Below are 17,670 nucleotides of genomic sequence, written 5' to 3'. Positions count from 1 at the left end.
CCCAAAGGGGATGCGCACCCACTCATACAAGCCCCATGGAGTGATGAAGGCGGTCATGTGTCTCGACCCTTCTGTGATGAAGCCTTGATGATAGGCTTTTCCCTGATCCAAAATTGAGAACAGGTTGTAGCCACCCAGCGTGTCAATGAGGTCTTGAATACGGGGAAGTGGGTGTCTATCTGGAACTGTCTTTTGGTTCAGGAGCCTGTAATCTATGCATAGCCGCAAACTTCCATCCTTCTTGCGGACACAAACCACTGGTGCGGAGTATGGGGATTTGGACTTTACAATCCACTTCTTTGCCAGTAAGTCTTGGATGTACTCCTTAACTTCCTTGTACAGTGGTTTGGGAATTGCTGTATAGCTCCTCTGTACTGGGATGTCATCCTTCAGGGTTATCCCCATTTGGAGGCTTGGAATGCACCCCATGTCATCTTCATCCTGAGCAAACGCATTTGACTCCTCGTAGAGCATTTGTTGGACTACAGCTTGGTGTTCGTCACTTAGGTGGCTTATATCGACAGGAGGAGACCACCGCTTGAATGGTTGTTCTTGTTGGTTACTGTTGTCTCCATCGACAGGAACAGGTAAGTCGACGTTGCTGATCTCGACGCTATCCATCTGATCTGTCTCCACAATCTTGTCGATCGGCTGAATACTGCCCAACATTGTGAAGTTGTTCAATGTCACATCGTGTTGGGTGTGGTTACCCACAGGAATCTCCACATAGGGCTGCCTGACGTGGTGGATTTCGACCAAGCCATCACCAATATCTAGCTCCTCCAGTCTCGGGTCTGGATGGTTGACCTCGAACAGTGCCACAGAGGACGTGAAATCAGCAGGCACCTTGCACTTGATGCGAGCGACATGGCCTGGGCGGACGACAATGTCTTGACGTCCAACTCTCACCACTGCATGGTGCTGGTCGGGTTCCTGGGTCTGTATCAAGTTCACAATTGTCTCTGCTTGGTCATTTTCAATCTGTATGGCCTCTCCCAGCAACTTGCCAATAATCGCAACAACTTCAATGTCACTCTCCTGCCCTAGGATGAGCTCTTCAATGACGTTGAAGCCCAATATCGGTCTCACAAGGCTCACACGGCTGACCAGGAAGGGTACTCTGATGGCGAGATTTGGATCATCGTTGCCAGGTAGGTTAAAGGTGAGTTCCACCCATCCATCATATGGGATCTGTCCTCCATTGGCTGCAGTGAGATCCAGTGGTCTGCTTCCTATGAGTTCACTGAGAGGGCGCACTTCCTGTTGAGGTAGGTATTTGTGTTTCCATGGCTTGTCAATAATACTGACTTGGGCCCCAGAGTCGAGCAGAACCGTCACAGCGTATCCACTTAGATTGCATTTCAATAAACACTTCTTTCCAATTAGCTTAGCTACTCGCTGCGATGGTGACTTGTCATCAGCCGATGAGTGAGAAGGGGTGGCAAGATGGTGATTGACCTGCACTGCTGCTGGTTTGGTACTGTCTGGATGGGACTGAAGGCTGGTGCCGGTCACAGGTGGTCCCTCTGCTGTGACCGGGGGGAGTTTCCCGACGGCTTAGGTCTCTTCAGGCACCCAAAAGCACGGTGTCCCTCTTCTCCACAGGCGAAACAGTGGTTGCAGTTGGGGCGGCCATTTGCAACACAGTTAGGGCAACCATATGGTCTTTCTTTCCTTACTTGTCGATTCTGAATCTGTTTAGTAAAGCACTGACAGGTGGACTGGGGCTGAGGCTCAGGTCTTGACTGATTTGATGCCGCTTTTGACTGTAGGGAGGTTACGACTTCCGTCAGAGCCTGTACTTGAGCGCTGAGTTTTTGGATGAGCTCATCTTTAACTTGCGTGTCAGGAGCAGGCTTCTCTTTGTTCACTTCATTGGTGGTCACTTCCCCACTGTGAGCTTGAGCTGTCTTGGGGCGATTGCTGCGTCCCAAGCGTCGCTTCCTCTCACTTTCTTCACTTGTCGTTTTGTTGACTTGCCTTAGAAGTGCATCATCTGTGACTGCAGGGTCTGAGAGGAGTGGCTTCAACTCCCTCCTGATATCATCATGTTTCTCATTCAGGCCCTGATAAACTGTGCGAAGGAAGACATTCTGGGCTGTTTGTGCTTCGTACTTGATTTCAGAGTCTGTCTGTTTTGACATGAAGATCACTTTTTGTTTGAGTCCCATCATCCTGTAGAGAAACTGCTGTGGTGTTTCATGTTCATGTTGTTTGGCACTTATCAGTTCCTGGAACAGCTCAGTACTGCTTTTCTCTCCCAGATGAGACTGTAGGAAGCTCTTCAGCTCGGCTATGGTCATGTCATCCTTGCTGCAGAGCATATCCTTGAAGTTTCCAGGCTTTATGATGCGAAACACTGCTCGTATGATTTCACCCTCAGTGTGCATTTCTCTTAGTCCTTGGTCAATCTGCTTGCTGATATTGCTGTAGGTTACTTCGGATGCATTATCACCAATCTGTCCACCATGCACCTTGAATTCCTTCTTCTGGAGGAAGGGGAGGTCTTTGAGGGCAATCATACTTCCAGTATGGTGATCATGGTTGGGATGGGAGGGTGTTATGACATGTGGACTGCGGGACTGGTAAGTGTGTTGTGTGTCAGTTGTGGTGTATGGACTGTGGGACTGGTGAGAAACAGTGGGTTGAGTGTGGGTTATGGTGTGTGGGCTGTGGTGTGTGGACTGGTGTGAATCAGTGGGAATGGTGTCAGTTAAGGTGTGTGGAGTAAGTGAAGCCCCACCCTGTTTAACCTTTTTGCGCAAATCATCATAAGTAGACATCAGCTTACTGATTTGTAATTCAAGGGCATCAGTTTGAGCGGCCAAATCAAATGGTGCAATGTCAGAGTGTGTACCCGTAACATGTGTGTCAGTGTGGACACTCTCAGATAAGTGTGATGAAACATTAGCATCAGAAACAGCATCAGATACAACAGATACATCAACATCTGCTCCAGCGCCGGTACTAAAATCACTCTTAGTACGCTTATCAATAATTTCAGCAATAATGTCTAGCATACATCTTAACTCCGAAATGCCCTGATCATCTGACTCTAGCAAATCGGTGCTCTCCATGTAGGAACACAAAAAATCAATACAGCTCTCTTCATCCTGGTTGACCAACTTAGCTTGAGTAGGCCCTCGTGAAACGACTTTGGCAAGCTGTAGCAGTTCATCTGAAGAAAGGTTGAATAGCTTCTTCTTTATGGTCCAGGTCAGCGTTTTCCTCTCGTTGTCTGCCATCGTGAACATCAATCAGACACCCTCAGCTTGTGAAGTCCTTGCTCTGGCCGCAGTCAGACGCTCTCGACTATCACAGCTCCTCGCTCTGACGATGAAGCACCCTGGCCCACAGGTTCAGGAATCACTGGATCGACGTCCTACTCCGACCATCAGGTGGCGCCGATCCCGGATCAGCCCCCACAAATCTGTTACAGGTCTCAGTTGTAAGACCCATATGCAGATGAGTTTTGCTGCTGGGAAGCCCTCCTATGCCTGATAAAACAGGAATAAAATGAATAGGACAGGTGACGACGGTGTTGTCCTTTTAGCCTCCTCATGCAGAATGAGGAAGTGGGTCAGTCCATTCAACAAGTGCCTCTGAAAACGAAGCGAGTCGCCACACTGCCCCCTAGTGGTGGAAACACTAGGAAAGTTCCACTATGTAGTGTCATTGAGCTTGGAATAAACCAAGATATAAATGCATTGTCCAATCTTGCTCATGCATTGTCCATTCTTGCTCATATAGCAATATTCTTTTCACAAAAACAAATAACATCTTCAAAATCATAACAAAATAAATTACACAACATAATTGTGACCATACATTTTGTGTGCGTCACACGGGCACTCTTATTTATTTTACATCACAATGAAATACTGTTCTGTTTCCCACTGCATTTGATTGAGTTTTTCTTTCTCTTCTGCACTGTAATGTTTTATGTATTTTTGTTTTAGTTGTGATTTTATATATGTTTCCTGATGTGTGCAAAGCACATTGAAATGCCTTGTTGGAATTTGCTATACCAATAACGTTATTTTATATTTATGCTGGCTCCTGCTTTGACTTTAAGAAACTCCTCAATGGATCACTAGACTAGTAGACTAAATATTGTTCAACCAAAGTGGACTGTTATGTTCAAGTGGACTCTGTTTTCGACCATTGAATGGTTTTTCTCCAGATTAACTGGAAAACCAGTTCTTAAAGGGGCATTCCACTCATTTTCAACATTTCACTATGTCATTATATACCTTAGAGCTGCATTAAACATGCCAAAATATTAGACAAGTTGTTTTGATTTTGTACCAAAACTCCCCAGCCACATAGACAAAGCCAACACTCAATGAAAATCAGACTTTGAATAGGGGACACATTAGCACATTCCAAACCAGCCTGGGACAAGAAGCATAGAGGTGTCACTGACACCAAATGGGCCATTAGACACCGGGCTCAGGAAACAAAAGAGAAACACATGTACATTTTTCTTTGTTGAAATGGAGCCATGGGGTGAATTAACCCCAATAAGGCTAAATAAACCAAAAGTCCTACAACAATAAGGTAAACTTAAACTCTTAAACTTAAACTGGAGATAATCTAAGAGTGATTGGATTAGGCTTCCTTCAAGTACATGGCGAATGCACTCATTCCTTGCAATGTACTTACATACACTTACATATGTTGCGAGCTTGTACCTGTAACTTGGGGGAAGTCTATTATAATTATTACTGATTCTCCAGTAAAGACATGTTGCCTCTACAAAAACCACACTACAAATGAAAGAAACCAAAACAAGAGAACACACACCCATTGATTCTGATTGGACGGAATGAAACAATGGCCAAGTAAACCACACCCATCAACAAAGCTAATTGGCCGAATGACTATGAGTCACGCCCACCATTGAGAACACATAAAACCAGGGCCCCATCACAACTAATCATTCTTCTAACAGAATCTTGCCTGAGGAAGGACCAACCAGTCCGAAACGTCTACTTTTCCAGCTCTCCTTTATATTTGATTCCGTCGTGAGTGAAGCGCCACCGTCGAGTCATGAGAGGTATTCTGAAAAGAAAGTTTGAGGAGGTCGACGATGAAGATCCATTCTACTCCTCACCTCCATCATCGTCCCTGCCTTCTCCTGCCTCCACGGAATGGGATTCTGATGGGGAGAGCAGCTCCTCAGAAAGCCAGGACTTTACAACTAATGGTTCTGCTTCACCTGCTGCCAGTCAACCCATCCAGTCTATTCTGAAGAGGCCAAAGCTGGAAGGGAGGCAGAGCAACGTGCGCTTTGATCTGGTGACGGTGTTCTACTTCCCACAATGCCAGGGTTTCACTAGCGTACCCTCTCGCGGGGGTGCCAGTCTGGGCATGTTGCACAGGCACAGCACTCTCCGCAGGTACACAATGGCAGAGCACGCCCTGGAACAACGGAGTTGGCGCAGAGAGAGACTACGAGAGAGACGGAGAGAGGAGAAGCTTGAGGCTTTGAGACACCAGTTGATGGCCAATGGTACCATTGACCAGAGAGAATCTGAGCGACTGACTGCAGACCAGGTCCCAGACGGAGACACTGACGTCCACATCACCGACGCCGAGCTGGAGGATGGGAACAGCTTCCTGCAGCGGTACTCCTACAAGCACAGACAGGCACTCCTGCGAGCAGCAGGTGTGAAGCACATTGACAAAGAGGAGAAGAGACAGCTGCATTCCCTGCGTGTCTTCAGGGAGGACTCTGGATGCAATTGCCAGGGTTTCTGTGAGCCAGAGACTTGTGAATGCAGTCTGGCAGGAATCAAGTGCCAGATGAACGCATGCCTCCCATGCTGCACTAAAGACGGCTGCGCAAACATTCAGGGACGCGTAGAGTTCAACTCCAGACGCGCGCAGACCCACTACATCGACACCGTCATGAGGCTAGAACTAGAGAGGCTACTACAAGATGATACGCCTGACCAACTGGACCACCAGAGCGCGGCTCCAGAAGATCTCCAGTTGGATGTGGACCAGGGACCCCCAGCAGGGGATGCCCCGGAAAAAAGCTGTCCCTTCGGGTTTTCCGCCGAGGACGAAGGGCGTCCTCTCACCATGCCCCCCACCCCTTCCTACCATTTCAGTCCAGGTTTTTTGAGGTATTTGGGGGTCCTTGGCGTGACGTTTGGGAACCACTGATATACAGCAGGGTATAAAGCCTTTTAAAACAAACAGCAGCATGTTGTGCACTCACTGTAAGTAAACATTGCACTTTAACATTGTCACCACAAACAATAATAGCAATGATTGTTACAAGAACATATAGCCATTTTAACACACCTGAAACATTGCACACTAGAAAGCTGAAAGAGTGATAACAGTTCCATGTGATGATAGACCTATTACTGTAGTTCTGCTGAAACTCATCAGAGTCAAAGAGGTGTGAAATGGTCTCAGTTCATCCAAAATGTGATCATTAGCAGGTGATCTGTCCAATGCCAGACAACGAGTGACCATTAACACGTTAATCTCTGCATTTGAATGCATATAGTGAATGAAGCATCAGCCATCATCATTTAGCATGTGTACATTTTAACATGGGGAAAGAATGTGGGGTTTGTTCATTATTTAGCATTTGAAAAACATTGAATAAAAGTGCATTCATCACCACCATATTGAGAGAGAACCCTGCAAAAATGTATCAGCTTATGTTTTTGTTCAGTGTATTTTCATTCAATCCCTTCCAGTTTCACTATGACTTATATGACTGGATATGGAGACAGTAACCTCTGTTACTGAACAAACAAATAATTAATATAGGATATAATTGAATAAGTATAATGATATATCCTGATTTATCTTGACTTATCCTGATCAATTATTAACACTATGGACACATGTTTCTGCACACAGGCCTACACATTACACAATGGGATTTCACTGTAAATATAGATAAGAAATGAAATGAAACCAATAGCGCACAATAGGATATGAGACTTTGATTTGACAATATACTTATTTGCTGTTCCAGTCCTGTACAGAAACCAGACCACTGTCTTCTATACTAAAGTGGAAACAAATTGAACCTACATTACAACCTAACACATAAAATACAAGGGGTGCTGTATATAGGCTACTTGTAAAAGACAAGATGTGAAGGCTTGTCTACTATTTATAAATATTGTTTGAAACAAATAGGCCTAACTGTTTTACTTCCGTTTTCTTGTTTTTAATAAATGTTTAAAGTCAAGATTTGTTTTTTGTCTGTGGTTTGTAAGTGTTCCAAGATAAATTAAGATAAATGGGATGTAAATCACAGTATGAGCAGTTGTTTCTTCACCAGAGCTGGTTCTCCTTGGTTCTGATGTTACTGAAATAATGTGGAGAAATCCTCAAGATGAATGGCTCTGCTGCAGTAACAATGAATTCATATCCACTTATTCAATAGTTAGATTGTACATATTTATCCAGATACTGAGTACGTCATTTTTGGATGAACTACTATACTGCTTTTTAAGGTTTATTATAAACCAGCAGTTGTTATGCACCACATGTGGAAGAACTCCCAGAAAACAGCAGGTATGCTGGCACTCTTATTTATTTTACATCACAATGAAATACTGTTCTGTTTCCCACTGCATTTGATTGAGTTTTTCTTTCTCTTCTGCACTGTAATGTTTTATGTATTTTTGTTTTAGTTGTGATTTTATATATGTTTCCTGATGTGTGCAAAGCACATTGAAATGCCTTGTTGGAATTTGCTATACCAATAACGTTATTTTATATTTATGCTGGCTCCTGCTTTGACTTTAAGAAACTCCTCAATGGATCACTAGACTAGTAGACTAAATATTGTTCAACCAAAGTGGACTGTTATGTTCAAGTGGACTCTGTTTTCGACCATTGAATGGTTTTTCTCCAGATTAACTGGAAAACCAGTTCTTAAAGGGGCATTCCACTCATTTTCAACATTTCACTATGTCATTATATACCTTAGAGCTGCATTAAACATGCCAAAATATTAGACAAGTTGTTTTGATTTTGTACCAAAACTCCCCAGCCACATAGACAAAGCCAACACTCAATGGAAATCAGACTTTGAATAGGGGACACATTAGCACATTCCAAACCAGCCTGGGACAAGAAGCATAGAGGTGTCACTGACACCAAATGGGCCATTAGACACCGGGCTCAGGAAACAAAAGAGAAACACATGTACATTTTTCTTTGTTGAAATGGAGCCATGGGGTGAATTAACCCCAATAAGGCTAAATAAACCAAAAGTCCTACAACAATAAGGTAAACTTAAACTCTTAAACTTAAACTGGAGATAATCTAAGAGTGATTGGATTAGGCTTCCTTCAAGTACATGGCGAATGCACTCATTCCTTGCAATGTACTTACATACACTTACATATGTTGCGAGCTTGTACCTGTAACTTGGGGGAAGTCTATTATAATTATTACTGATTCTCCAGTAAAGACATGTTGCCTCTACAAAAACCACACTACAAATGAAAGAAACCAGAACAAGAGAACACACACCCATTGATTCTGATTGGACGGAATGAAACAATGGCCAAGTAAACCACACCCATCAACAAAGCTAATTGGCCGAATGACTATGAGTCACGCCCACCATTGAGAACACATAAAACCAGGGCCCCATCACAACTAATCATTCTTCTAACAGAATCTTGCCTGAGGAAGGACCAACCAGTCCGAAACGTCTACTTTTCCAGCTCTCCTTTATATTTGATTCCGTCGTGAGTGAAGCGCCACCGTCGAGTCATGAGAGGTATTCTGAAAAGAAAGTTTGAGGAGGTCGACGATGAAGATCCATTCTACTCCTCACCTCCATCATCGTCCCTGCCTTCTCCTGCCTCCACGGAATGGGATTCTGATGGGGAGAGCAGCTCCTCAGAAAGCCAGGACTTTACAACTAATGGTTCTGCTTCACCTGCTGCCAGTCAACCCATCCAGTCTATTCTGAAGAGGCCAAAGCTGGAAGGGAGGCAGAGCAACGTGCGCTTTGATCTGGTGACGGTGTTCTACTTCCCACAATGCCAGGGTTTCACTAGCGTACCCTCTCGCGGGGGTGCCAGTCTGGGCATGTTGCACAGGCACAGCACTCTCCGCAGGTACACAATGGCAGAGCACGCCCTGGAACAACGGAGTTGGCGCAGAGAGAGACTACGAGAGAGACGGAGAGAGGAGAAGCTTGAGGCTTTGAGACACCAGTTGATGGCCAATGGTACCATTGACCAGAGAGAATCTGAGCGACTGACTGCAGACCAGGTCCCAGACGGAGACACTGACGTCCACATCACCGACGCCGAGCTGGAGGATGGGAACAGCTTCCTGCAGCGGTACTCCTACAAGCACAGACAGGCACTCCTGCGAGCAGCAGGTGTGAAGCACATTGACAAAGAGGAGAAGAGACAGCTGCATTCCCTGCGTGTCTTCAGGGAGGACTCTGGATGCAATTGCCAGGGTTTCTGTGAGCCAGAGACTTGTGAATGCAGTCTGGCAGGAATCAAGTGCCAGATGAACGCATGCCTCCCATGCTGCACTAAAGACAGCTGCGCAAACATTCAGGGACGCGTAGAGTTCAACTCCAGACGCGCGCAGACCCACTACATCGACACCGTCATGAGGCTAGAACTAGAGAGGCTACTACAAGATGATACGCCTGACCAACTGGACCACCAGAGCGCGGCTCCAGAAGATCTCCAGTTGGATGTGGACCAGGGACCCCCAGCAGGGGATGCCCCGGAAAAAAGCTGTCCCTTCGGGTTTTCCGCCGAGGACGAAGGGCGTCCTCTCACCATGCCCCCCACCCCTTCCTACCATTTCAGTCCAGGTTTTTTGAGGTATTTGGGGGTCCTTGGCGTGACGTTTGGGAACCACTGATATACAGCAGGGTATAAAGCCTTTTAAAACAAACAGCAGCATGTTGTGCACTCACTGTAAGTAAACATTGCACTTTAACATTGTCACCACAAACAATAATAGCAATGATTGTTACAAGAACATATAGCCATTTTAACACACCTGAAACATTGCACACTAGAAAGCTGAAAGAGTGATAACAGTTCCATGTGATGATAGACCTATTACTGTAGTTCTGCTGAAACTCATCAGAGTCAAAGAGGTGTGAAATGGTCTCAGTTCATCCAAAATGTGATCATTAGCAGGTGATCTGTCCAATGCCAGACAACGAGTGACCATTAACACGTTAATCTCTGCATTTGAATGCATATAGTGAATGAAGCATCAGCCATCATCATTTAGCATGTGTACATTTTAACATGGGGAAAGAATGTGGGGTTTGTTCATTATTTAGCATTTGAAAAACATTGAATAAAAGTGCATTCATCACCACCATATTGAGAGAGAACCCTGCAAAAATGTATCAGCTTATGTTTTTGTTCAGTGTATTTTCATTCAATCCCTTCCAGTTTCACTATGACTTATATGACTGGATATGGAGACAGTAACCTCTGTTACTGAACAAACAAATAATTAATATAGGATATAATTGAATAAGTATAATGATATATCCTGATTTATCTTGACTTATCCTGATCAATTATTAACACTATGGACACATGTTTCTGCACACAGGCCTACACATTACACAATGGGATTTCACTGTAAATATAGATAAGAAATGAAATGAAACCAATAGCGCACAATAGGATATGAGACTTTGATTTGACAATATACTTATTTGCTGTTCCAGTCCTGTACAGAAACCAGACCACTGTCTTCTATACTAAAGTGGAAACAAATTGAACCTACATTACAACCTAACACATAAAATACAAGGGGTGCTGTATATAGGCTACTTGTAAAAGACAAGATGTGAAGGCTTGTCTACTATTTATAAATATTGTTTGAAACAAATAGGCCTAACTGTTTTACTTCCGTTTTCTTGTTTTTAATAAATGTTTAAAGTCAAGATTTGTTTTTTGTCTGTGGTTTGTAAGTGTTCCAAGATAAATTAAGATAAATGGGATGTAAATCACAGTATGAGCAGTTGTTTCTTCACCAGAGCTGGTTCTCCTTGGTTCTGATGTTACTGAAATAATGTGGAGAAATCCTCAAGATGAATGGCTCTGCTGCAGTAACAATGAATTCATATCCACTTATTCAATAGTTAGATTGTACATATTTATCCAGATACTGAGTACGTCATTTTTGGATGAACTACTATACTGCTTTTTAAGGTTTATTATAAACCAGCAGTTGTTATGCACCACATGTGGAAGAACTCCCAGAAAACAGCAGGTATGCTGGCACTCTTATTTATTTTACATCACAATGAAATACTGTTCTGTTTCCCACTGCATTTGATTGAGTTTTTCTTTCTCTTCTGCACTGTAATGTTTTATGTATTTTTGTTTTAGTTGTGATTTTATATATGTTTCCTGATGTGTGCAAAGCACATTGAAATGCCTTGTTGGAATTTGCTATACCAATAACGTTATTTTATATTTATGCTGGCTCCTGCTTTGACTTTAAGAAACTCCTCAATGGATCACTAGACTAGTAGACTAAATATTGTTCAACCAAAGTGGACTGTTATGTTCAAGTGGACTCTGTTTTCGACCATTGAATGGTTTTTCTCCAGATTAACTGGAAAACCAGTTCTTAAAGGGGCATTCCACTCATTTTCAACATTTCACTATGTCATTATATACCTTAGAGCTGCATTAAACATGCCAAAATATTAGACAAGTTGTTTTGATTTTGTACCAAAACTCCCCAGCCACATAGACAAAGCCAACACTCAATGGAAATCAGACTTTGAATAGGGGACACATTAGCACATTCCAAACCAGCCTGGGACAAGAAGCATAGAGGTGTCACTGACACCAAATGGGCCATTAGACACCGGGCTCAGGAAACAAAAGAGAAACACATGTACATTTTTCTTTGTTGAAATGGAGCCATGGGGTGAATTAACCCCAATAAGGCTAAATAAACCAAAAGTCCTACAACAATAAGGTAAACTTAAACTCTTAAACTTAAACTGGAGATAATCTAAGAGTGATTGGATTAGGCTTCCTTCAAGTACATGGCGAATGCACTCATTCCTTGCAATGTACTTACATACACTTACATATGTTGCGAGCTTGTACCTGTAACTTGGGGGAAGTCTATTATAATTATTACTGATTCTCCAGTAAAGACATGTTGCCTCTACAAAAACCACACTACAAATGAAAGAAACCAGAACAAGAGAACACACACCCATTGATTCTGATTGGACGGAATGAAACAATGGCCAAGTAAACCACACCCATCAACAAAGCTAATTGGCCGAATGACTATGAGTCACGCCCACCATTGAGAACACATAAAACCAGGGCCCCATCACAACTAATCATTCTTCTAACAGAATCTTGCCTGAGGAAGGACCAACCAGTCCGAAACGTCTACTTTTCCAGCTCTCCTTTATATTTGATTCCGTCGTGAGTGAAGCGCCACCGTCGAGTCATGAGAGGTATTCTGAAAAGAAAGTTTGAGGAGGTCGACGATGAAGATCCATTCTACTCCTCACCTCCATCACCGTCCCTGCCTTCTCCTGCCTCCACGGAATGGGATTCTGATGGGGAGAGCAGCTCCTCAGAAAGCCAGGACTTTACAACTAATGGTTCTGCTTCACCTGCTGCCAGTCAACCCATCCAGTCTATTCTGAAGAGGCCAAAGCTGGAAGGGAGGCAGAGCAACGTGCGCTTTGATCTGGTGACGGTGTTCTACTTCCCACAATGCCAGGGTTTCACTAGCGTACCCTCTCGCGGGGGTGCCAGTCTGGGCATGTTGCACAGGCACAGCACTCTCCGCAGGTACACAATGGCAGAGCACGCCCTGGAACAACGGAGTTGGCGCAGAGAGAGACTACGAGAGAGACGGAGAGAGGAGAAGCTTGAGGCTTTGAGACACCAGTTGATGGCCAATGGTACCATTGACCAGAGAGAATCTGAGCGACTGACTGCAGACCAGGTCCCAGACGGAGACACTGACGTCCACATCACCGACGCCGAGCTGGAGGATGGGAACAGCTTCCTGCAGCGGTACTCCTACAAGCACAGACAGGCACTCCTGCGAGCAGCAGGTGTGAAGCACATTGACAAAGAGGAGAAGAGACAGCTGCATTCCCTGCGTGTCTTCAGGGAGGACTCTGGATGCAATTGCCAGGGTTTCTGTGAGCCAGAGACTTGTGAATGCAGTCTGGCAGGAATCAAGTGCCAGATGAACGCATGCCTCCCATGCTGCACTAAAGACGGCTGCGCAAACATTCAGGGACGCGTAGAGTTCAACTCCAGACGCGCGCAGACCCACTACATCGACACCGCCATGAGGCTAGAACTAGAGAGGCTACTACAAGATGATACGCCTGACCAACTGGACCACCAGAGCGCGGCTCCAGAAGATCTCCAGTTGGATGTGGACCAGGGACCCCCAGCAGGGGATGCCCCGGAAAAAAGCTGTCCCTTCGGGTTTTCCGCCGAGGACGAAGGGCGTCCTCTCACCATGCCCCCCACCCCTTCCTACCATTTCAGTCCAGGTTTTTTGAGGTATTTGGGGGTCCTTGGCGTGACGTTTGGGAACCACTGATATACAGCAGGGTATAAAGCCTTTTAAAACAAACAGCAGCATGTTGTGCACTCACTGTAAGTAAACATTGCACTTTAACATTGTCACCACAAACAATAATAGCAATGATTGTTACAAGAACATATAGCCATTTTAACACACCTGAAACATTGCACACTAGAAAGCTGAAAGAGTGATAACAGTTCCATGTGATGATAGACCTATTACTGTAGTTCTGCTGAAACTCATCAGAGTCAAAGAGGTGTGAAATGGTCTCAGTTCATCCAAAATGTGATCATTAGCAGGTGATCTGTCCAATGCCAGACAACGAGTGACCATTAACACGTTAATCTCTGCATTTGAATGCATATAGTGAATGAAGCATCAGCCATCATCATTTAGCATGTGTACATTTTAACATGGGGAAAGAATGTGGGGTTTGTTCATTATTTAGCATTTGAAAAACATTGAATAAAAGTGCATTCATCACCACCATATTGAGAGAGAACCCTGCAAAAATGTATCAGCTTATGTTTTTGTTCAGTGTATTTTCATTCAATCCCTTCCAGTTTCACTATGACTTATATGACTGGATATGGAGACAGTAACCTCTGTTACTGAACAAACAAATAATTAATATAGGATATAATTGAATAAGTATAATGATATATCCTGATTTATCTTGACTTATCCTGATCATTTATTAATACTATGGACACATGTTTCTGCACACAGGCCTACACATTACACAATGGGATTTCACTGTAAATATAGATAAGAAATGAAATGAAACCAATAGCGCACAATAGGATATGAGACTTTGATTTGACAATATACTTATTTGCTGTTCCAGTCCTGTACAGAAACCAGACCACTGTCTTCTATACTAAAGTGGAAACAAATTGAACCTACATTACAACCTAACACATAAAATACAAGGGGTGCTGTATATAGGCTACTTGTAAAAGACAAGATGTGAAGGCTTGTCTACTATTTATAAATATTGTTTGAAACAAATAGGCCTAACTGTTTTACTTCCGTTTTCTTGTTTTTAATAAATGTTTAAAGTCAAGATTTGTTTTTACTGTAGTTCTGCTGAAACTCATCAGAGTCAAAGAGGTGTGAAATGGTCTCAGTTCATCCAAAATGTGATCATTAGCAGGTGATCTGTCCAATGCCAGACAACGAGTGACCATTAACACGTTAATCTCTGCATTTGAATGCATATAGTGAATGAAGCATCAGCCATCATCATTTAGCATGTGTACATTTTAACATGGGGAAAGAATGTGGGGTTTGTTCATTATTTAGCATTTGAAAAACATTGAATAAAAGTGCATTCATCACCACCATATTGAGAGAGAACCCTGCAAAAATGTATCAGCTTATGTTTTTGTTCAGTGTATTTTCATTCAATCCCTTCCAGTTTCACTATGACTTATATGACTGGATATGGAGACAGTAACCTCTGTTACTGAACAAACAAATAATTAATATAGGATATAATTGAATAAGTATAATGATATATCCTGATTTATCTTGACTTATCCTGATCATTTATTAATACTATGGACACATGTTTCTGCACACAGGCCTACACATTACACAATGGGATTTCACTGTAAATATAGATAATGTGTGCATGGGCTGCCTACTTCCGATAATAATCTTATACATAATTCCCTCCCTAGGGAAATATCCGCCCATTTTGCCCAGAATAGCAGCTCTACAAGCTCATGAAATCAATGAAAAGCTTCCATCTGCAACACAATTTTATACAATGGCCGGTACTCTCTCTCTTTGTCCGTCCGTCCGACTGTTCGTCCATCCATATCTATCAAGACTTTATACACTGTTGTTCACATCCAAGATCATCAAAGGAACACTTACACTTATTGTAACTTATCATTACTTTCAAGAAAAAAGCTGGTACAGATTTCATTTATGATAACTTGCTGTCAGCTGCTTACTTTCTGCAGTTCTTTACCCAGATATGCTCTAACTGTGTGTGTGTGTGTGTGTGTGTGTGTGTGTGTGTGTGTGTGTGTGTGTGTGTGTGTGTGTGTGTGTGTGTGTGTGTGTGTGGCGCGTAGCCGACTTATCCCATGCTTAAACCTTTATACGTTCAGTTATTTTTGGCAAGGCAAAACTGGTCACCCTTGTATGGGTCCTGTATGGGTTATGTATGGGCTAAGTGGGCATGGGTTAAAACTGGTCACTCATGTCTGGGTCCTATATAGGTTATGTATGGGCTAAGTGGGCATGGGTTAGAACTGGTCACTCATGTCTGGATCCTATATAGGTTATGTATGGGCTAAGTGGGCATGGGTTAGAACTGGTCACTCATGTATGGGTCCTATATAGGTTATGTATGGGCTAAGTGGGCATGGGTTAGAACTGGTCACTCATGTCTGGGTCCTATATAGGTTATGTATGGGCTAAGTGGGCATGGGTTAGAACTGGTCACTCATGTCTGGGTCCTATATAGGTTATGTATGGGCTAAGTGGGCATGGGTTAGAACTGGTCACTCATGTCTGGGTCCTATATAGGACCCAGTACTTTCCCTATGGGTCCTATATAGGATTATGTTTTTTGGGAAATTTGGCGCCACCTTTCGGAACTTTCCCGACGTCGCACAGGAACGGGGATGGTACCGTTGGATTCAGCGTGGAAAGGTAAGTCCGGCCAAGTGGTCTTTTAAAAAAAATAGGGATAAAGTCCATAGCACACCTAATTAAGAGTGGTTAACTCCGCCCACAAAGGTCGCACAGGGGCGTGGCTCACATCCACACGTAGGGCTCGATGATGCGCACACGCATATATGCGTTTCCTCGCACACGGTCATGCGGTTCAGAAAACTAGGGTTAGACTTTGACGCGCGATAGCTCCGCCCACAAGGGTCGAAAATGGGCGTGCTTTACATCCACGCTTAGCTATCGATGCGACAATCGCGCCAATATGTGTCTCCCCGCTCACGGACGTGTGGTTCTCAAAATTAGGGTTAGCATTTCACCATTCAATACACTCTAAGGTTTATCATGTCTATAACGCTTGTGGATGACAGGTCAGAGTTGGAGAACTCTTGCTACGGGTGTCGCACAAGAATGGCGGACCAATCGGAGCGTAGATCTCGGAGTGCTGTACGCGCCCATGTAAATTACTTGGCTGGCGGACCTATCGTTACCGAGCTATCACGCGTCGAAAACGAACCAATTAACTAGCCAATTAAGAGAACCGTAATTCCGTGTGCTGGGAAACGCATATCAGCGTGTTCAGCTCGTCGTGCTGAGTCCGAAAATGGTCTCACTTTTTTCCAGACATGTTTCGAGGGCTAGGGACCGATAGGAGGCGTTTACACCCACTTCCTAACATCGTAGAGAGATGAGACCACCACCGTTGAAATCGGGTCGAAAAAGTAAGTGGGGATACATACCCATTGATTATTTTAAAACATTGGAAATATATCGTTTCTGGGTGCATTTGTGACACTTTTACGTAACCCATATGGGACACAGACATGCGTGCCCAGTTCTAACCCATGCCCACTTAGCCCATACATAACCTATATAGGACCCAGACATGCGTGACCAGTTCTAAACCATGCCCACTTAGCCCATATATAACCCACAAGGGACCCATACATGCATGACCAGTTCTAACCCATGCCCACTTAGCCCATATATAACCCACAAGGGACCCATACATGCATGACCAGTTCTAACCCATGCCCACTTAGCCCATATATAACCCACAAGGGACCCATACATGCATGACCAGTTCTAACCCACGCCCACTTAGCCCATATATAACCCACAAGGGACCCATAGATGTGTGACCAGTTCTAACCCATGCCCACTTAGCCCATATATAACCCACAAGGGACCCATACATGCATGACCAGTTCTAACCCACGCACACTTAGCCCATATATAACCCACAAGGGACCCATAGATGGGTGACCAGTTCTAACCCATGCCCACTTAGCCCATACGTAACCCATATGGGACACAGACATGCGTGCCCAGTTCTAATCCATGCCCACTTAGCCCATACATAACCTATATAGGACCCAGACATGGGTGACCAGT

The 17,670-nt window shown here is 43.9% G+C and overlaps 2 protein-coding genes across 2 annotated transcripts; both read left to right on the top strand.

The window, feature by feature from the left end:
- Positions 1-5,052: 5,052 nt before the first annotated feature.
- On the top strand, positions 5,053-6,174 carry LOC306919382 (cysteine/serine-rich nuclear protein 3-like; the record flags this gene model as incomplete). Its single annotated transcript, XM_079532172.1, has 1 exon — positions 5,053-6,174. One exon carries the CDS (start codon positions 5,053-5,055, stop codon positions 6,172-6,174), a length of 1,122 nt encoding a protein of 373 aa, XP_079388298.1.
- Positions 6,175-8,766: 2,592 nt separating this feature from the next.
- Positions 8,767-16,378, top strand: LOC306919381 (cysteine/serine-rich nuclear protein 3-like; the record flags this gene model as incomplete). Its single annotated transcript, XM_079532171.1, has 4 exons — positions 8,767-9,848; positions 12,660-12,831; positions 13,087-13,424; positions 16,345-16,378. The coding sequence occupies 4 exons, from the start codon at positions 8,767-8,769 to the stop codon at positions 16,376-16,378; spliced, it is 1,626 nt and encodes a 541-aa protein (XP_079388297.1).
- Between the last annotated feature and the right edge of the window lie 1,292 nt (positions 16,379-17,670).

The sequence above is a fragment of the Electrona antarctica genome (genome assembly GCF_951216825.1).
Source record: "Electrona antarctica genome assembly, contig: scaffold_25, whole genome shotgun sequence".
NCBI lineage: Eukaryota > Metazoa > Chordata > Actinopteri > Myctophiformes > Myctophidae > Electrona > Electrona antarctica.
The sequence above is the reverse complement of the archived record's forward strand: the minus strand, read 5'-3'. Positions and strand labels throughout refer to the sequence as shown.